Consider the following 22,781-nt stretch of genomic DNA (forward strand, 5'->3'; position numbering starts at 1 on the left):
GCTTTGAATTCAAATTGTATTTCAAATAAACTCTGATAAATAAATCGGTTCAGGCAAGATACTAAGATCAGAATTCTCTCCTTTTTAAATTACTTTGTCAGTCACTTCAAACAAGCTCAAATCATGACATTTCTGCCACACTTCCTTTGTTTCTCAAAAAGCAGGAATGTACATAAGCCGGCTTTCACCATGAACGGTGTCTCCCTTGCACCATCAGGAGATGCAATGCAAAACACAAGGTTTCTAAACCTCTAAAGCTTAACAGTTTACCAGTTCAGTGTATTACCAACTTAGCAATAGTTACACTTCTTCAGAAAGATGATATGCTTATACTACTATTGCAAATTGAGGCTATAATTTTTTCTACCTCTACTACTATTGCAAATTAAAATTCATAAAAACAGTAGCGCATAACAGGCTGTACAGGCAGAGGCTTTAAACATTTTTATCTTTAATGGCTAGCTTGAAAATCTTCACTTGTGTCTCTCTGCACTGAGAGGCAAATGTGAAAGACAAACTGCAGCTCTTTACTTCTTAGTAGCTTAACAAAATTCAGAAAAATAAGATGCCAGTGGTATTTCTTAGTTTTTTATTTTTGTTATTATGCTTTCTGTGCTGATGTTGCTATATAAATGCAAGTAATACGCTTCTGTGTATGTCATTTTGTCAATTCCATTCCAATAATATTTGGTTCAATTGTCCAATCTTAAGCAAACTTTGAGACAGAGCAATCTAAAATGTTAAATTCCCAGGAGTTCCATAAAAAATATGGCCAGGTGGAGGAAAGAGACTTTTTTAAACATCCCCTGAGGAAGGAAAAATATAGTGCAACTTCAACCATTATGAAATATCTGGTAACCTAGTAGGAGAGGTAAATTAGGAATAATAAAACCAAGGCAATATGTTTCACTTGCATTCTGATACCAGAAGATACATTCCTCAGACTAATTTTTTCTCCTTCTATGAAATCTTAGTGCAAATCTGACATTTTTGTGCAGTCGGGATACTAATAATGTCTCTTTCACCCTTTTGCCTTCCCTCACTTAATGGATTCTCTGATGTCTCATAAGAACTGAACTCCAGCTACAGTCTTAATATACTCTGGTTTAAAAGGCAAACATCTATAAGAATCCATTGAAAATTTAAGTTTTATTAGTGCTTTTGCTCACAGAATTGCTTCATGTACTAATCATTAAAAGAATGTTGATCAGAGAATAAGATCACTCTGACCCAAAGAAAATAATACACATAACTGCTGTTCTGGAAAACATTTAATGAGTATCATCAGTAATTCTTACATGTTCTTGTTTTTCAGATGAAGCAGATCGGTCATGATGGCTACAACCCCACATCTGTAGCTGAATGGCTGGATTCCATTGAACTGGGTGACTATACCAAATCCTTTCTAATTAATGGCTATACATCGATGGACCTTGTGAAAAAAATCTGGGAGATTGAATTAATTAATGTAAGTTGATCAATTTATAGCAGTAGTTCCTCCTAAATATGTTACAGTACTTGTCCTTACATATCAAAGAGAAAAAACAAAAGCGAATTGCACTACAAATACTGTCATCAAGTACTGTTACTGATTACAGCTTTAATGCTTATACCTGGGTTGACTGTACCGTTTGCTTCCATTTGCTTTGCCATTGTAGTATTCAATCAGCATGATTGTGTCTGCTTTCAGGATGCTGAATGACATTTAAGAATGTATTTTGGCAGTTTAGGGCTACAAAGCATAAATCTTTGCTTTTAAAGTGCATAGCAACAGTACTTCTTGTAAAGATACTTACAGTTCACTTTTCCACATGCTTTAGCTAAATTAAACATAAAGAAGACATAAATATAGTTAATAAGTTATGCTAAAGGAAGAAAATATTTTATTTAATAATCACTTTTATTTGAAACTTTATTTACATGTATCAGTTAGATTAGATGCCCACATATGGGCAATGAAAAACTTAATGTGGACTGCACTGCAGAGTAATTTGGAATGAGATGAAATTTGCACTGTTACAGTGAAGACATTGACAGTACAACTTTGCCAGTGGAATTCTCATGTAAGTTATGCATCTGAAACTGAGTTGTTTCCTTTTATAAAAGAGAGTTGATTATAGCTTTGGATCTGCTGTGGCTTTTGCAATCAACTGTGTTGTCAGTTTATCTGAACTTTAGGGCTATCTCTCCATGCAGAAAAGCCCAGTATCATATTTTATTGGCTCTTCACAGACAAAAGGCTGTGCTTTTCCTTACATTATAGGAGATACTGCATCTTTGCCTCTAATTAGTACCTAACTCCCAGAACAGTCAAAGGGCTACCAGTAACCATAAGCAATCAAGCATAAGATAAAGCATCTGATAACAGCTTTATACCGGGAAACAGTTTCCAGTGTGTCCCAGGCTGGAGAAATTGAGAACATAATGATAGTGTGAAGCTGTGTTTCAACACAGTAACTTGTGCATGATGCGCAAGCAGGTATAGCCCAATACCAGCATTTAAAGGAAAGGGGAAAAAAAAACAAAAAACAAAAAGAAAAAGAAAAAGAAAAAAAAAGGTGGTATTTCATATTACCTGGAAGACAAAACCATTGCATGTTAGAATTTCTTTTCTTGCTGTCACATTAATTGTAATGTTGACTAGCACAAAAATGTAGAAGAGTAAAGACCAAACCCTTACATGTTATGTCTGTTGTATTCAATGTATGTTGTAGGTGTATAATTGAAATCAGGATATGATTGATGCTATTATGGGTGTCTGCTGCTAAACTATTTATAACAGATTTTTTTTTTCTGTAAGTGGCTGGAATTTTAATAACTGGGGACCCTTTGCTCCAGAAGCTAATATAGATTAACAGCTAGCAATGAGGAAAAAACTGGAAGACTGTACTCATATTGTTTTTGTAACTTAATTTTGCATCCCAAACATTTTGCCACAATCAATTCAGAAACAAATTACCCTTTAGCTCCCCCAAGTGGATCATTAAAACCTCATTAAAGGCTTGTGGTTTGATTCCAAAGGGAAGTACCTGCACTGCAGTTAAGAATACACTTCTGTGAAATCAGTATAAACCAGACCAGTATATATTCCTCTAATTTTAAAGCTTAATATCATGTTCTTTTTGAAGGCCTGCACCTCTTGGGAAAACACTCCCTTTTGCCATGAGTTGCAAAAAAAAGCTGTTAAATAGTTGTTTAAGTATTTGTATAGATACAGATACCTATAGAGATAAATATTTCTCCCACATGATATAATATTGGATTATATTGCTCAAGAGCATAGCAAATAAAAAAGTTTTACATTCTCAGAATTTCTATTTTAGTGCAGTCAGTAGGTATTTGATTCCCACCAATCAGTAGTAGCTAACTATAATGATATAATGTTCACTGAGAAAATATGTAGCTTAGAAAAGTATTTACTGTTATTTCGCTGTTTCAGTTGAGGGGAATCTTTCAGAAATGGACAAGAAATTGGTTTGAAATATTGTGCAGTTCTGGCAGAACTAGATACTTATCCCTGACAAGCAAGCCTGCTGCCTGAAATCAATTTCAGAGGTCTCATTTCCCATTCAGGTGATGGCAAACAAGAACTTACTACAGAAAGTTTTTCATAAAGGAATGCATAAAGGTCACAGCCACTAACTCTGGAATAGGACTCCTATCTTGAGTAGGTCAGAATGCAGGTACTTGAAAAATAAGAAGAAAAACAGACTCAGCATCCTGGGAAGAATTCAGAGTACCCTTGGTATGGAGGCTCTTGGTGTTTAAGTTATAGATGGAGCAAGAAGTTTCGTTTGCACTTATGCCAAATACACAATAAAAATGTATAAAAGGCTACAGATATGGTAACTTTTGTCATTTTAGCCATCATTTTAAACAGGTGCAGCCACTGAATTTGACATAAAAGCCATTCCTGTTTTGGTGCAAGAAATCCCTTAGTTCATATTTGGTGCTTCTTCTGTTAAGCCATTGGGTAATCATCCATGGCTTCTGAAGGGTTAGAAACAGATTTGAAAATAGAGATAATATCTTCTGTTAGGTAAACTAGCATAGCTGAAAGGACAGAGGAGAGAAGGGGTCATTTAATTTTTCACAAGTCCTTCTTTACATCTTAAAAAATGAAAATTCTTTACTATTTTCTTTCTACACTTTTTGTGATCATTAACCTACATGCCTGTTGATGAATTTCATGAAGTTTTAGATTTTTTCTCCTAGATCTAAACTAGTAACAAGGTCATCCTTTATCATAATGTGTCTTAATATACTTTGAGTATTACTTGTCACATGACTCTGTATTACTTGTCACATGACTCTGAACTTCCATGTGTGATGCTGACCAGGATACTTTTCTTCTACTAATCTATTCAATTAAATTATTAAAGCAAACTGATCATTTTTTGAAAGACAGAAAAAAGAAAGCACATTCTGAAAGTCTCCCTGCAGCTGAATGAAGCTAGCCTCCCTAAATTCCCTTTATAAACTGTAAAGTATGGTTAAAGAAAGGATCAGCCAGAGGGTGATTCCGAATGGTTAAATTATGGTTAATTATCTGGATTGCTTCCGAGGGGACTTTGTCTCTCCTTACTGGCACACAGAGGTGCTGAGATTAGCTTTAGTGCGAGTGTTGATCTGCTTGAAGGTAGAAAGGCTCTGGACAGGCTGGGTCGATGGGCCAAAGCCAGTTGTGTGACATTCAACAAGGCTAAGTGCTGGGTCCTGCACTTGGGTCATAACAATGCCATGCAGCACTACCTGCTTAGGGGAGCATGGCTGGAAAGCTGCCTGGTGGGAAGGGACCTGGGGGTGTTGGTCAGCAGCTGCCTGAACATGAGCCAGCAGTGTGCCCAGGTGGCCAAGAAGGCCAACAGCATCATGGCTTGTATCAGAAGCAGTGTGGCCAGCAGGACGAGGGAAGTAATCGTCCCCCTGTACTTGGCCCTAGTAAGGCCGCATCTTGAATCCAGTGTTCAGTTTTGGGCCCCTCACTCAAGAAGGACACTGAGGTGCTGGAGCGTGTCCAAAGAAGGCAATGAAGCTGGTGAAGGGTCCAGAGAACAAATCCTTTCAGGAGTGGTTGAAGGAACTGGGGTTGTTTAGTCTGGAGAAAAGGAGGCTGGGGGGAGACATTATCACTCTTGACAACTACCTGAAAGGAGGTTGTAGCCAGGTGGGTGTCAGTCTCTTTTCCCAAGTAGCAAGTGCTAAGATGAGAGAAAATGGCCTCAAGTTACACCAGGGGAGGTTTAGATGGGATATTAGGAAAAAATTTCTTCACTGAAAAGGTTATCAAGCACTGGAACAGGCTGCGTGGGGAAGTGGTTGAGTCACCATCCCTGGAGGTGTTTAAAAGATGTGTAGATGTGGCACTGAGAGACATGGTTTAGGGGCAAACTTGGCAGCCTTAGGTGTGTATAGTTGGACTCAATGACCGTAAAGGTCTTTTACAACCTAAATGATTCTGTGATTCTATGATTCTATGGTTCCATGATTACAGTTAACCTTTGTGAGTTACCTCTTACTCCCATAGGACACTGGAATGAGCAGAGCTTTTAATCTTCTTATCTACCTAAAAAAACCTGTTCTTACTCTATTTCCAACACTTTTTAAACATCCTTGGAAGTTACCATCTAGGCAAGCACATTTAAAAGAAACTGCGAGGAGAATATGAGAGGGGGAGAAGGTCTAGGACACCAGTAGTAAAGGCCAACTTCCCTCAGCTTCTCTGGTTCTTCAGCTACCTTATTGGCATTAAGAAACAAATTTAATACACATTTTCCTGCAATTTGTTGCGAATTACTCTAGCAAGGTAATGTCTGCTCTATCTTAAGTACTAGTTTCTTTCAGACTTTAGGTATACGTATATAGTGTGCGTGTTTCTTTAAGTACAAACAAGCAGCAGTTACTTAAAGCATTTGAATTGGAAGAGTCATTTTAAAAAGTTATTCGTGTTTCTTGCAAGCTTCCACCAGCATTCTCAGTCCTTTTTTAACAAGCCAGCTTTGAAATTTAGATTCTGTTTTACTAATTCATTTATCATTTAGATCAAGAATTTTCCCAGATCCATTTGCTTCATTATTTTCTCATGTTTGAGCTTCCTGGGAAGATTTCTTCTTATTTCCTTATGCTGGGATTGTAAGTATTCAGAATGCCTTCTCCCAGGATTGGCTTTCCCAATGCTTCTGGTTTTGTCTCCCAGGTTTCTTGGCTCATTAGAGAGATCAGATTCTGTACCCAAATTCAGATATCATTTATATGACTCTGTAGCTACATGGAACTTTTCTGAAATAGATATAATCTGCTGAAAAAAAAGTCCACTATGTTCTGAAATCCCCTAATTCATCCAAAGTGTGCACCTGTGCTTTAAAGTATAAATGTTCTTCTACATGACTAATCATATTATTCTTGTCTGTTATACTGTATTACTTATGTAACCCTCCCCCTCGGGGAGTCACTCTGTTCAGGGAACTTTCACCAAAAAGATTCTTCAGGCAAGATATAAACAGCTTAAAAGCACAAAGCTAGTTATTTATCGTCTAACACACACAATACATTGTAGGACTAATGAACTAGGCATTAAATCAACCCCCACCAAATGAGTCACTAAGTCTAATGGGCAAATAGTCATCACTCAGGTAGGGGGGGGCTCGCCTCTGTTGCTCCCTGGAACAGGCTGATCTATGATGTTGCTGAGTTGCTGTCTTCTGATTTCCCTTTTTTTCCTTGGGATTTTATACCTTTTCATGTGAGTGCTGTTATGCTTGAATCCTTGAGGTGCCAGTTTCCCCTGTCCCAACAATCTTACGTCTCCAACTTTACCTTTCTTACCTCGCATGCTTCCACCCTGTGCACTCTCTCACAGTTCCTTCTCATGCCCTAGCAATTTTCTCAGAAGAAAACTGAGAATGGTTGCACAGCTGTGCTGTACTGAAACAAGGCCTTGAATCACAGATAGCCAAAGTCCTGGGAGAAGGGTTACATGTAAGTGGCCTGGTTTACGTTTCTTCTCAATTAGTTTATCCTGCATTGTGAGCTTTTGTTTCTGTACATCCATCTTTCACATGGATGATTCAGTCTTTGTCTTCTGTGAAATTAACGTTTACCAAATGTTTTCTTGAACTCAATTACTGTCCAGATTTTCAGGTTTTGGGGAAGTGTTTTTGATACTTTCTCACAAATTGCATTCCTGGTTCACTTTAGGATATAATGATTGCTGTTCAGGATCACATCAAAGATACTAGAAAGATAAAATAGCTACCAATGGACTGCCTTCCATTAGTTTATGAATAAACACTTTGGACTCTCTACAACATCACTGACAAGTTCCACAATTTATTATTTACTGTGTGAAAAAGTGATTGTTTAATTTTATTTAAAGCTGCTACATGATTCACTGCAGTCTACTAGATTTTGTACTGCAGGAGTGAAAAAGCATGAAAATGGCCACGCTGAAACAGATCAGAGGCTCTACACAGCCCACTGTGATGTCTATAAAAATGACCCTAAATAGATGGCCAGGGAAGGCTACATGGATAGGACAAGCATATTGTGAGTTATCTGCGTAGCATTTTTCTTATCATTAATATTTTTTGGCTTAGGGGCTTCTTGAATTGGGCCAGTTCTTCCCAAGTGGTCCTTGTCTTTTTTTACCTCAAATGATTTATTATCGTCATTGAGTTTTGTGATCTTAATGCTAGTCTTCTTTCCTACAGAATTTATAAATATACTGAACAGCAGAGGTCCATTCACAGATCACTTCAGGAACTCACTGGAAACCTTCTTCCACTCTGAGAGCTACAGTTTCCTGGTTTAACCAGCTATTTATCCATGAAAGAACCCTTTCTTATGGCTTAATACCATGACTTGGGGGGGGGGGGGGGGGTGTGTGTCTTAAAAGGCCTTTAAGAGTGGATTCATCAAAAGACTTCAGAAATCCAGGCAAACAAGCAGATCGTCAACCTTCTCTACATATTTTTTGAGTGTTTCAGAGAACACCAATAGTCTTTTGAGGTGTGAGGTGCCTTTACATGCAGTCACTTTAACTCTTCCTGGTTATATTTATCCATGTGTCCACTACTAGCATGCATTATTAAATTCCTACTGATTTGCCTGGGAAAGGCTGAGAGGCCAATATTTTCATGAATCTTCCATGAAATTCTTCAAAAATTGGCATCAATTATGTCATGCTCAGGTCATCAGATAAGAAGAAGGTTTTAGGGGGAAAATTACACATCATTGCTAGCAATTCAGGAAGTTCATCCTTGAATTCCTTCTCTATCTCTTTTGTGCTGTAGTTCATTATACACGCTTCTATCATTTCTCCTTTTAGCCATCTCATTTGCAAACTGAAGAGCCTTAGTCCATTTAGCCATATCATACTTCCAGAAATCCTTGTTCTGTATCTTTCTAGTCCTTCTCTGTACAGCTCCAACATGCAGAATGCCAGCCGTGTCTAATTTCAAAGTCAGAGTTACTTTATACATACTTAGTTTGAGCCTATAGCTCTAATAGAAACCACTGTATTAGTTCTGAAAACTCTCATGAGTCCTTAGCCAGCTAATGCACCTACGATGTCAGTACAACTTACAGTCTCTGCTTAAAGAACATCAAAATGGACCACATACTACATTCAGATTCCTTGACCAGGTTAGTGTCTACCTTACCAGCCTTTCCATCTGCTCCAGCAAAGCAGACAGCAACCTCACAGCTTGACTGGGTAATACATACCAAATGGATATATTTTGTACAGTGCTCACTTGACAGCTTAATTTCCCATGCTCCATAGCATGAAAAGATGTCTTTTTCTTAGGAGGGCTGTCCTTCAGATTCTGTTTGACAAATTACTCTGCAACTCTTCTTCTCTTGTTACTTCTTAATTTTTAAAGTGTGCCACTTTGCAGATGTGGTTTTTGAAGAGGAATGAAACATTACATCTCAGTAACATATTTTCAGACATTGCAACTGCAAACCTGCAGTTCCTGTTCCTTTTCCTCTCTACCTCAGAGCCTAAGCTAGCTTTCAGATCACTGAAAAGAATTAAGAGTGCTTGGAGCCACCATCCTTTCTAATCTCCCAGAGATACTGCTGACTGATAAAAATGCCCATAGCTCTGCCGGTAGTTGCTTTCTAAATGGCTCCAACAATTCTGATAATCAGAAGAACTTTCAAGACCATGAGTCTGCATTAGCAATCAGCTGTGGGATCTCAAGTTATTGGGTAGTGGTAAAAATAACTTCTATAGTTGTTGAGTTTAGAAAAATCTCTGTATGACCTTCTTTGTTCGCTCTTTCCAAACATTCAGGAGCATATTACTAGTGTACTTGATTAAGAAAGTACTTGAAGTTAATTATGTGAACAAATACTTTTAAAACAGCCATGCACATGTGTGTATGTATGTATTTATATATAAATGTGTATAATTGAACATAAAGAATTCACCAAGCTAAGTGATGGATTATCACATTTCTAATGCAAATGCCACTTCTGTAGAGACAACCGTGTTGATGTACTTGTGCAAAACTAGAAGCCTTGTATTTCACAGTTTCTAGGTAACATAAAATGCTTGAGAATGTTTCTGATATCCTGCAAAAACAAATGTGCCGGTTGTACTGAGGAACAGATATTTCTAGCCTTTGAATTTTTTATGGGAATTTTTAAAATTCTCTGCCAGGCAGACTGAACTTTGGGTCTTCTCCCTCATTAGTAAAGTAGTAGTCTATATATAAGATACATTAAGACATTTAAGTAAATCTTGTGTACTACTGTATGGGGGGGGGTGGTGTTACATAACTACACGTTTTGAAATGCTTATTGCACAACCTTGACTGGTGTGAGGAAATATGAAAGAAACTTTCAATATCAAATTCTTTGGCTCTTCTGTTTACAAAACTACCCTAATTAATATAAATAATAGGACCAAATATTAAACATTTTTTGACAACAGGATCTTATAAGTTTCTGTATTTCAAATCAAATACTCTGAAGATGGGTCTGGAACTGAATAGCTTTCATCACGATGCATTATTTCTTCATGAGGTAAGACGTATATGGATTTGCTCAGTTGCTTCTACATTAGAACGATGCTGCAAATTACATTAATGTGTCAGCTGCTACAGTTGTAAATACAAAGGATAACTCTCTAAATGACTCTATTTCCCTTTGAAATGGGATCAGTAGGTTCATTGCATGTACAGGAAAAGTTATGTGATATGCAAATAGCAAATTTTTTCCTTTCACAATAGTTGCATAGATTTCATCCAGGGCACCCACAAAGGTCTCAAAAGGGTTTCAATAATGCACATCTTTGTTTCATTTGCAAGAATTAAATTTTTACCTGTTGCAATCATACAGTAAATTTGTTCCATTGGATCTTGCATTTGAAAATTATTCTTTTTTCAGTCAGATTCTTTATGTTTTAAATACTGGTAGCAGCTCCATCAGTCAGCTCCTAAAAGAATGTGGATGTAACTGATCATTTAGAAACTGTTATGTTGTCATATTGCAGTGGCTGTTTCTAGAATTCTCATTCCTCAACAAATACATGTGCTAGTATTGTAACTTTATAACATGTTTAACTTTTAGGTACAGTTTCCGTCTGTAACATTTTGCATAGGTGGTAATCACATAGCCTTTGAGTGATTTGATGTGCAAAGTTCCATCTTTTCCTTATGGTAATGGAAAATACTTTTTAAATGCATCATCCTCTTTCCTCTATACTGTTACTTAAAAAAGATCAGGACACACCATAAACCATGGCGACTTCTTCAAACCATCCACTCTGCCTCTTACCACTCCCACCTTGGATCGTGACAGTGCTCAGACTAAGGAGAAGTGGGAGGAAAAACATTTCTTTTAGTTAAAATACAGTACTGTATTCAGTTTACAATACAACATGGTAAAGAAAGAAAGAGAAAACATTTGCACTGTGAACATTCTCAAAGCATGTATTTTTTGGTAGCATAATGATCCTTTTGTAATCCATCTGGTGTCATTTTGCACTAGAGTTTATTTAAATAGAAGACATTATATAAGTACTTTGAAATAATTTCCCTAATTATGTATTTATATTTCCTTCTGTTATGGAAATAATAAAAAAAGAGTGTTTTCTGATGAAAAAGTGATAGTAAAATAACCGTGTTTGATGAGTAAATCTAGCCATTGAAATTTGCCGATTTTTGTCAGTTTCCCATTTCCTTCCTTTATTTTTAAATGTAAGGATTTTAGTAATATCAAAATGGTATTATTTATCACTTTTACCTCTTTTCTGAAGTAAATCTTTGCTCTTATGTTAGAATTCTTAAAAACAGAGCCTTTTTCCCTTTCTTTTTCTCTTTTTTCTTTCCTTCTGCCCCACGCTCTCTCTTCAAAACAAATTATAATCAGGTAGTGATTGGCAGAAATTTTTAGCACCAATAATCAAAGCTGAGCAGTTTTAGCACCTATTGTGTTCCACCTGCAGGATCATTTTCTTGTCCTATAACACACTAGGTAGCACAAATGATTGATTTAATAAAAAAATTATCTTGCATTATAAAGCAGCCTATTCTGCCTAGTGCTGGGGAGGGTACTGTCTCTGAAGTATCCTAACAAAACCACTCTCCATTCATGCAGCAAATAAATTGCCTTATCATCTGATTTTCTGTCTAAAATCTTAGTAATCTATAAGAAGGTTCATATTTCAAGTTTCAGAATGTGTTCTCCTTTCCAGGGAGTACAGCAGAAGCAGCCCAATGCAAGACTTTTATTTCCTTTAAAAAAGCTAGGAAATAACCTCTCCTCCCAGCCCACAAGTTCTCTGCAAAAACAGGTGAAATAAATAGTCACTAAATATTTTGTTGTCCTAGGCAACAACTTGTTCTGCCTTCAGTAGCTTAGAAAAGCCCTAGACAAAGAGTTGTATTCTACCAGCTTAACATTTTCAGTGCTGGTGAGCCAGCAAGAAAATTGGATTTCTGTTTTAAAATAATGTCCCTTTACAGATCCTTTAATCTGAGATTAATTTAAAAATTTTATGTACATCCTATTTTGAATGTGGAGTCCCAAACGTGCAGTCTTAGGATAGCATCCTTCATTACAGTAATAATTGTAGATTATAGTAAAAAGTAGTTCCTCTAAAATAATTTCATTATGATTTAATTTTTCTTTTCTAGACAGTATTTGTGCTAGTTTTGCTGAAATAAATTGCTTGTTTTGAATGCCTGCATTTGCTGCCCCCAAAACCTACCTCACATAGTTCTATTTTATGGCTTTTTAAAACAGATTATGTCAATTGAAGGTCAGTGAAAAATACCTGAAGTTCATGGTAGATAAGAACAAAGAGGAACACAGTGATGTTAATGTTGTAAAGCAATACTTTGAAGAAATTTGCAGTGATAAAAATCATAAAGAAGTATCCTCTGTTTGTGAAGAAATAAAGCTGCAGAATTTATTACATAATGTTATCAAGGACTGCAGTACTATTTTGATTCTTTTAAAAGAATACTGTGTTTTTCAACTCACTCTCCCGTTCAACAGTGTGCAAGGCAGAAATCATTCCTCTTTAAAATGTTTTAAATCTTATTTTTTTTTACGTCTGTGTACTCGTTGCTTTATAGGACATTGTAAGGAGTTGGTATTTCCAATAAAAATCCCCAAGAGTGTATCAGTTCTTGACTAGCATAATTTCTCTTCTGTTCGCGGCCGGGTTTAGTAGTTAAAGGTATAGAGGACTGAATGGCAGTCATTTTAGCTATAAGGTTGTTGAAGATCAGAAACATCTTCCCTGTACATCAGATTTTGTAACATTCTCAGGTGTAAAAGCAAGTGCAGTGCTGTGCTATATAGACCTATCAGAGTGATTAGTGTGCCAGAAATAGGACAGCAGCATTATCACAGGTCTTCTGCTTGATTCTTCTTTCTCACATTGTTCAGAGCTAGCTTGGACATTTGCTGCATTTGTATTGTACAGATGCAGTCCTGGATGTCAAAAAAGAGTGAAAAAAGGCATAATGAGATTATTAATAGAAGTAAGGTCAGAATTTTTGCACACAATGAAAATGAGGGGAAGTAAACAGTTATAAAAGGTTCTGTTGCAGCCTACAGCTAATAGAGGTTGAGTCCTTCAAGTCGTCTTCAAGGATTTTGTCCTTCATTTTTAACTTTCAAAGGAATAAGGTTTCAGTCACTTTTCATAAAGGGCAATTCAAAATTCTAATAGCTAGTGGTGCCGAACAACCTTTCATATCCAGTCTGTGTTATTTCAAAATTATATAACATTATCTCCAGTTACCAATTTTCTACAGATGTAAATAACATATTGGCGGCCCCAGTGTTTACACCGCTGAAACAGTTCTTGACAGATATTTGTGATCCCTTTCATAATGATCAAGTCATTGCAAGGTTATCTACATTTAACTCCTGATTTATATTCCTACCTCAGTTTGTACTTTTTCTTATTCATTACTTATTTTAAAGACTGTTCTTCATATCATGTAGAGATCTTAAAAACGCGGTATTCATCCAAAAGTAGTATGTTGTATGTAATTTGAAAAATAATTTGAGAAAATGCAGTTAAAGAGGTTTTTATGTGCAATGATGTTCAAAATGGTATTCAGATGATGAATTGCAATATAGCTGTCGCAAACCTGTTACTCTGTTAACAGAAAATGAGAGATCTTTCTAGATTTATGGAGTTCAAAACAGAAAGTCAGTTTCAAAAACTATTACAGTGTTTTATCTGTGTTTTTTCATTGATGAATCAAGCATCTGATTCAGATGCACTTATGACAGAAGCTACTGAAAAAATATAGTTAGACCTTACTTATACTTTTGTTCAAGTACTGAAAGCCTGACCAGAACCTGTCTGAGCCAGAGTCAGGTTACATGAACATACTAATCAGGAAAGGACATACATCAGTTTTCCAAATAGCAATTTTTATCATTCTAGAGGAGTCAGCCCAAGCTCCTGGCCATCGTCATTTTCTCAGGCTCTAGGCTCCATGCTACCATTTAAAGCAAGAAAATCAATAATCATAATAATGTGTAGTTGCAGAGGAGCTAATGACTGTCTGGCAGTCTCTATCATTAAAAGTTTTCTCATCATCCCCTCTTCCACGTGCATGATCTGCTTGGAGATGGAAAACACAGTCATAAGGTCTTCCTTTAAAACACTTTACATCTCCAGTAAGCCACAAAGAAATACATATGCACTCACATGCACACATAAAGCAAAAGAACAATTATGCAGAGCTAAGTATTTTAAAGCATTTGTGTTCCCACATGCAATATGGTTCTACTGTGTTTTCAGTGAACATAACCAAACACAAGGTAGTTTGTGCTTTCTGTCTTATGAGTTAGATTTATGTAAGATTTATGTAAGCAATAGATAAACATCAAAGCCATAGCTGAGGAGGATGGATGGCAAAACACTGGGCTAGTTCATAAATTTACATTTTTAAAGAGTAGTGATAGATCTACACTTTAGAAGCTGAGCAGCAATTTGCAAGCAGAAATAATTCTTCTTACCTGGTTTCAATAGCAAAGTATACAGTAGCACCAGTATGTGACATTCACCAAAAAAAAATTAATTATCTTGGATTATCTAGTCTGATCTGTGAACAATTTTTTTTTGTTGTTAATTTGTGGCTCCCTGGGAAGCAGAAGCATATTATGTGACTTAATGTGTGAGAAAAAAAATATTACAGCAGTTTAATATGCCTCTAAGCATATGGAGTTGTTGGCTTTGGAAATTCACTAGAACTGAAGCATGGAAAACAGGCACTGAGAACTGAAGAGAGTTAGAAGTAAATGAGGGAGTAATATGTAAGGATGAGATGGCAAGAGTGGGAAAAAAACTGCCATTAGATGCTAATGGATTTAGCAAGACATAATGAAGTAACGTACACAGAACATATAAGTAACATATAAACCAGAAAAATATTAAGTCCTTTATGTCTGTCTAAAATGTAAAGAAATTACTACATAGCTATAGAAAGAGTTGCAAATATTCAAAAGTATTTTCACAATTGGGTTTTCTATGTTTTCCTTTAGTCTTGAAATGAACTTGCTGGCTCTTAGTGGCAGGGAGTCATCTTTATGGAGTGATAGAGACCTCCTATAACACTCTCTAAAATATGATCTAAAATTATAGTTTATCTCAGTATTTTGACTACTGTTATTAATAAACAATTACAGGATATCAAAATTATAATTTACAGAAAATACGAAAGATGACCACATATATATTATAAAAGAAATAAAACACTGGATAGTATTTCAGGTAAGAAGATTTGTGTCAAGAATACCTTGATGTGAGAAAGAGTTTAAAAAAGATTCTTTGAAGATGTTTCATTTAAGCTAAGGTTCAGGGCAAAACATTTTCCTGGGGATTTTGGTATAATGTACTTCAGCTTTTCACCATAAGATTTCTAATGGTCTCTGGAATTCAGATAAGGAAAAGAAGCAAACTGGCTGCTATCTTCTCTGCATTTCCCCGGGGGTTTAATACAGATTATTCCAATGTGTCAAGGATAAAACCCCTTCACTGTTTTGCAGGAGACACCGTTAAGCAAAATGGATGAGATTTTGTGTTTATTGCTGACAATTGTTTATATTTCCACAAGCAATGGCATTTTAGCATTCCATGGTTTTGTTCTCATACAGGTTTTTTTTCTGTGTAAGTATACAATGAGCTACTGTATTTTTCTTCTCAGAATCAAAGAAGATATTGCTTATAATTTAGTACAGACCCATTAATAGGGAAGTGAAGAATTTTATTTGGTCCTGGAATTCACTTACTTTGTATAACTGTGCATGTAGCAATTATCAAGACAGTAAATGTACTCAGAGGGTCTGGAATATAAATCTGATGGGGAAATGTCAAGGTAAGTTTAAATGAGTAAGAGAGTCAGAAGTGTGTTTACTAATACTGCAAAAATGTGCCATCAGAATCAAAACGGACATAATTCTGAGTATCTGAAGTCTTGTACTTGGATTCAATCTTTGTCTTGAAAGTAGCAATTTTTAAAAAAAAAATTAATACCTTTCCCAATTATCTGTCAGAGTGAGTGTAGGATGATGCAGTAAAGGAGATATCTCTGTCTAACAAATCATTTAAATGAATTGTAAAAGAGATTAGTATTACTGATAATACCTATAGTCAGTTTTTACGTGCAACTAGTAAAATAATAATAAGAATGTAGTATGCTTTATTTTTCTCAGAAGCTAGCTGACACTTGGCTTTGGAAAATACTATGTGGAATCAATTCTTATTGTTCATTTCTTCTGTTTCATCCTTTCTATCTCAAGGGCAGTTTTCATGAAAATGCTTCAGAGCTCTGTTTGCTCTCACTGTGAGTTTCCCACCTGAGTTCCTAATCCTGTTTAGCTAACGTACTGAAAGTAAGTTGTCATGGTCCATAAAGAACAAACACTGGTCAGCGCAATGTGCATTCTGGGGCGTATCTGGAGGCTTTGTACCTTTGGTGCTTTCACCAAAGCAGTCTTGCAAGCAGCTGAGAACTTGGTTTGGCAGTACGTATGTCGGTGTGCATGTGTGCATGTGTGCCTGTAAAGTTCTGGAGGAGTTCTGTATCTCCTCATAAAACTTACTTTATTTACTTGTATTTTAGTAACCCAGCATGCTTATTCAGTCCATTGTTTGTCATGAGGCTCTTGAGGATGTTTTAAATGTGTGGACTGAAGTGACTGTTGCCATAAGGTGCAGTGAAGTGTTTACATACATAAAGCTGTATACATAGTAATATAAAAAAAGAAGCATTACACAATTATTTAATAGGTTGATATGATTTAATATATACATATCCAATCTGCTTCATGTGTTATGTTTAACTTGCTTGTGTCATTCCTCCTCTGGCTTTTATTATTTAAGACTTTTCCTTTGCCAGCCTTCGTATGGTACTACAGCACAAGCAAAAAAAAAAAAAACGCAAGAGCAATTATATTCTCACAGTGGTTTGACCCAATCAGTTTCTCTCTTCCCATGAACAAACAGAAGGAACTTCAGTTATATTTTTCAGTATTTTAGAGTGCATCATCTAACCAACCATTCCCAAAATGCTTAAAGTTTCTGAAAAGGGTTTTGAAGAGCATCTTTACTAAATTATGCCAAAAAAAGAGCCATGTTGGGCAAAATTCATAACTGTGTCTTTCACCTATGCATTAGATTAATTAGTCATTTTACATATTCCACTCATTAAGTGGATGGAAGTGTAGTAGTGTAGTGCATTTTTGGAAGAGCCTATGCTTTTCATATATATGTGTTAATTTTTAAGTTCCTTGCAATGATTGGTGTTACAGTACTCAATCATGGATATACTGGAAACTTCTCAGATTATGTTCTTTACGCTAAAACAAATTGGCTTAAGAAACAGACACTGTTTTTCGTAACAGTATCACAGTTCTGAAAAGAAAATTTTGAAATAAATTTTTCAAAATTTTAAATTCAAATTATAAAAAAAAGTCACATTTAAAAATTAAAGTATACAAATGTATAATCTTGAAAATATATTTCCTATAGCTAGATGATCACTTGAAATTTTAGAATTTGAAAAAAGTCATTAGTGTTTTCTTTGACCTGTATTGAACATGCTAGGTCATATTCTACTTTAGTGAAAGATGGACCTAGGAAGGGATAAAATTTCTGTTGCTGGTTTTATCAGTGAAGTTCATATTTATGACTCAGACATAGTCATAGGAGATACATGCTTAGTTTTTTGCTATAATCATTGAAGATATGCAGTCATTTCTTTGATATGATTCATGTCGTCCTGAAGTAAATGCTTAAATTGCACCAAATGAGTCATGCCTTAAAGGTGCTTATTTCTTTCTGCTAAATTAAAAGGAGCCTTATGTGAGTACTGAGGTCTATTGTGGATATTTTATATTCCGTAAGATGAATATCACTCTAAATCTGGACATGGCTTCATACATGAGAAAACGCAATAGAAATTATTGACTAAAAATGTGATACCCAGGAAAAATAATAAGCTATAGTCAGGGGAAAAGAACAGTCCCAGTATTGAAACTTCTGAGATTAAACTTTTTATGCTTAGAAATCTGTTTCTCAGTTGTGGAAACATACTGGAAAGTCTTGGTATACTCGGAGAAATTTATTGTAGCACACCATCATATACCAACACATTTTATCATTACCAACCACTCGATGTACCAGACTGCTAAATACTACCTACTCCTTATGAACATCATGTATCATACATCTGGATTTTTTTCAGTCCTGCAACTATATCCTTCATTTACTTCTGTGGCATTTGTACCATGACTTCTGTGGCATTTGTATCACAAAACAGAACAACTTTTACCATATCCTTTTAAACCCACACTCTTAGCTATATATTGAAAACACAGCCAAAGTAAATAAATTATTTTTTTCTGAGATTTTTGTAAAAAAGTCTAGAATAATCCCATATGAAACAGATTTTCAGGTGCTCTTTTTAAATTCCTTTGTTCTATCCAGGGCTTGTGTTTCTTATTCAGGCACAGTAAGTCCCATCCAAATAGCACCAACCCTGATTTTCTAACAGCTGTGCTCTTTACAGCTATGCCTACAGATTTGAACCTGTGTGCATTTCCTAAGGATAAGTTTCATGTAAGATGATATTTTGTAAACTTCATTGCAAGATAATAAAAATTAATTCTCTCTTTGGCAGTTAAACCAAGAACATGATGAAAATATAGCTCTTTATATCTCCCAGGTTCAACTAATATATCTGCTTTACATTTGAAACCTAGAAAGCTCTTACATTTTTCTAGTGTTTTCTTAGAAAATGTGTATGTATATGGCAAAGAAGGAATGAAATTTGACAATGCTTTCCTACTCACGGAAAACAGAGGAGCCATACATGCAGAATCACCAACTCCTGCCCATATTGTTGAGATTAGTTTGGAATACAAAAAAGTTTGAATATGATTCTACAGTTATAAAAAGACATGTTGTCAAAACATATTTCAAATTGTCCTTGATATTTCTGTGCATCATTTTTGTACAGTTTTGGACATATCACAAGAAGGATACTAAGATGTGCTTGTAGGAACTGAGAGAAGAAAAAACAAAAAGCTCACCAGACAGTTGAGAAAGCCAATTTAGAAGATACCAATAAAAGGATTGAATAATGTTACCAATACGGCTATGGAGTACTGGAGGAACATGACGGAACTTTATAGGTTTGAAGTGCAAAAACAGAAGGGTGTCAGAGTAATGTATTCAAATGTTAAAAAAACCAAGATTACATTAAAAAGACACTTTTAAATGAATTAAAGGGAAAAAATTGTGACATATGAAAAGATAGAAAAATGTCTATCAGCATAAGCAGTGTAAACATCATCCTTTGATTCATTTAAAGCAGATGAAAAACAGTGTACAATAGAGTAATATCCCTGCATGACAGGAGGACAAGTCAGAAACCTAGCAGGAGTCCCCCCAGCCCTAACTGCCGTGATTCAGTGGCGATACCACATATTAACTTTCCTGTAAAACAGTATATATTGCTATACGGCTTACAAGATGGCATTTTAGAGTCATTGTAATAAATGAAAATTCCACTAGGTGGTTCTGGTGCTCTTCTAGCAAGGATCGAGAATGTTAGTGCGCAGCAATTCTATGTTCTTTTTTTTTTGCATTTTTTCTTCTTTTGTTTTCCTAACTATTCTGATTATGTCAGAATACAAACATTTAGTTATATTCTGAATGGTGGTATTAATAACATAGTTCTTGATGGAGGATAAAAAACCCTTGGTCAAATAAGACCAAGGTAAGAGACTTTAATATGACTTTAATATTGTGTAATTCCTTTGGTAGTTAGTATTTATCAGTTAAACTGCTAGAGCGATGTTTTACTTTAGCCTTCGAAATTAACTTACTGAACTTGTGAACTTGAACTGTAATCACAATGGACTTGTAATTAGGGTGGGTTTTTTTATATAAGGCATCATCAATCTAGTAGAATTATAAATGAGTAAGTTTATGGCATGTAAAACATGGTTATCATCTAAGGTGGTGTGTCACAACAGAAAATGAACAACTGTGCAGTCATGGGAACTTTTTTTGTATAGGCTGTTGCTTAAGGTAGGATATTAATTTAATCACATCTCTGCTCTAGAGCTCTGCTATGGCCCAGTGCAGCCACTCACATTTTTATTAAAATCAGCTTATATTTATCACCTTTTCCCTTTGCAATTTCTCTGTTTCACAGATACCAACTACTCTTTCTCTCAGCTGGCCTGAGATATGCAACTCGAATATGCAGCTTGCATATTCTTAGCTTCTATTCATCTTTAAAGGCTGCTCTTGCTACTTTAGACCTAGAAAAAGGCCTTTGTGGTCAAATGCCTGTATCTCCCAAATGTGTCAATCTGGTCTGGTAAAAGGTGTTATTCATTACTACAGATCTTGCCCTTTTGAGTAGGTTTAGACTGTGGTGCTGGTTCTACAAAACAGGGGGTGTGGGGGGGGTGGGGGTGTTATTAAAAAAGAGCATGAGAAGTTTTTCAGTCTTTTTTTCCATTTCTGGTGTCACATGTTATTTTTGCTACCGTGTTATTAATGCTAGGTAACTACTCCAAATATTTCCACAAACAGACTACAGAACTCATTTGCTTCAGCTGTGTTTGCATTTTTCCTAATACACTAATGAATGAGTTTCATAGGAGCGTTCATGGGAGAAATTGACAGTATATTATGGAGAATATGACAGAAAATAAAACAGAACAGGTATCATAAATTCCAAGTCTGCCCACCAGAAAAACAATTCTAATAATTAATGTTTTTTAAACTACCTTAGTATATGTGCTCACATGTAGGCTTGTATGCAGCATATATAAGCCTATGGACAACAGCCCTGCTGAGCCATTAGAAATCATTGACCCACAGCTCCACAATACTACACAAACTCCCATCAGACCAGAAATGAGAGCTTATATCATGCACTACAGACAATTATAATTAATCTGCCATTGTTTTTCCAATTTAAATGTTTAGTGCTCAAAAATAAGTCTTTTTAAAAAACCCTAGATCAAATTTCACAAAAAGTGGGAAGCAAGAGGCAAGAACGTTTCATAAATTCTTCCATTTCTTCTGCCCTTTCTAGTTCTTGAACTTACTTTTTGGAAGAGAAGGCCAGGTTGGATGGAGCTTTGAGCAACCTAGTCTAGTGGAACGTGTCCCTGCCCATGGCAGAGGAGTTGGAACTAGATGGTTTTTAAGGTCCCTTTCAACCCAAACCATTCTATGATTCTTTGATTTTACAGTTTCTATAATACAATCACTGCTAATTTGTGCTTGGGCCACACTTATCTGAGCTCATGTTTGTGCTGGTTTGTATCTAGGGTTTAATCGCACTCCTTCAAGTAACATGATCATCATCTCCGGAACTTATGGATACTTTCTACAGGTGAAGTTTTTATTTCTTTAACCCACTGTTAAGAAAGCTCGTAAAATCAGGCTGTGCATTTGCTATTAAAGTTGCAGAACATCTACTCATCAGCTGTATTCATCTGATGCCATGCCACACAATGTATGCGGAGAACTTAAAGTGGATTGGTACCCTACTTTACCAGAATAACCTTCTTTCTTCTTTTCATGGTAGGTGTAGAATGGGATCTACTTCAGTTATTGAAGACTAGAACTAGAGGTATTTCCTTGTACACAAGGACCTCCAAAGACTGCAACAGCAAACACATCCAAAAAACATTCATCAAGAAGAGTAAACCAGTTTGAAAAGCGTTATGACATGTTTAAAAATGCTCTGATTTGTCTGGCAGGCATAGAAAGCTCCATCTTTCTATATAAAGGAAGAAGGTACCTTAGCAAAATGTTTATCAGAATAAGTGGTACACTTTTGCTAAAACTCATACTCATTCTTTCATCTTGTCATAGACAACCATCCATATCAGAAGTATGGTAAAGGTATGATGTAAATATTTTTAAAGCTCTGGAAAGCTCATCTAAAAATGCCACGCAAATAGAAGAACAAATGTGTGATGAATTGTGATTGGTTTAAACACCCTTGTGACCTCTGTTACTCTAGACAGACATAAGACGACTTAGAACTAGATACTACAACACAGAAATGTGTATATGGAGAGAAATTAATTCTTTTTGGAACCAAGCGTTTAATGTAATGTAATTAAGCACTGAATAGCCAGTTCTGGGTGCAGGAATGTGTGGATTTGCGACATTTATTTCTGCCAGAATTTGTTAGTGAAGCTGGAACAGATGTGCCTTTGAAATACCAAAAAAACCCCTACTCAGTCTTCATGATTAAACCCCAGAATCTCATGAGTTAACAACTAGTGGAAGTTTACTTTTCAAATGTTTTGAATACTGTTGCTTGACATACCCAGGGGCTATCATTGTAACCAATCCAAAGGCTTTTGTGGGTGTGAAGAACTAGCAAGGAGCATTCTCTTTTTTTTTTTTTTTTTTTTCCCAAGCAGTACAATAGGTGAAGCAACACTACTATGCTTCAGTTCTGCCCACAAGCCCTACCTTAAACAAAGAAATAGTACATACTTTTAGAATGTCATTATTCATGGTCAATGAAATTTACATGTTATGTGAAAACAAAATAATTTTCTGCCAAATCTGGACATTTCAAGCTTGTCTTATTCCTCAAGATAAAGAAACAGAGGTGAGTTATGTTGGCACGAATAACTTTTTCATATGGTTCATAAACGGTATTACCAGAATTGATCTCAAAATCAGAAGCCTTAAAGTACATTTCTTTCTCTTGGTATTTCAAAAGAATTTTTCTATTATATCTTAAACAATG

The 22,781-nt window shown here is 35.8% G+C and overlaps 1 protein-coding gene across 7 annotated transcripts in view; it reads left to right on the top strand.

Moving 5' to 3' along the window:
• ANKS1B (ankyrin repeat and sterile alpha motif domain containing 1B) overlaps nt 1-22,781 on the top strand; it is a 441,694-nt gene that overhangs the window by 281,597 nt on the left and 137,316 nt on the right. For all 7 annotated transcript variants that reach the window (XM_037390597.1, XM_037390600.1, XM_037390599.1 and 4 more), the window contains exon 17: nt 1,316-1,468. In XM_037390597.1, coding sequence (XP_037246494.1) covers nt 1,316-1,468 — 153 coding nt within the window. The remainder of the gene's footprint in view (nt 1-1,315; nt 1,469-22,781) is intronic.

This window comes from Falco rusticolus, chromosome 5 (genome assembly GCF_015220075.1).
Source record: "Falco rusticolus isolate bFalRus1 chromosome 5, bFalRus1.pri, whole genome shotgun sequence".
In the NCBI taxonomy this organism is placed as follows: Eukaryota; Metazoa; Chordata; class Aves; order Falconiformes; family Falconidae; genus Falco; species Falco rusticolus.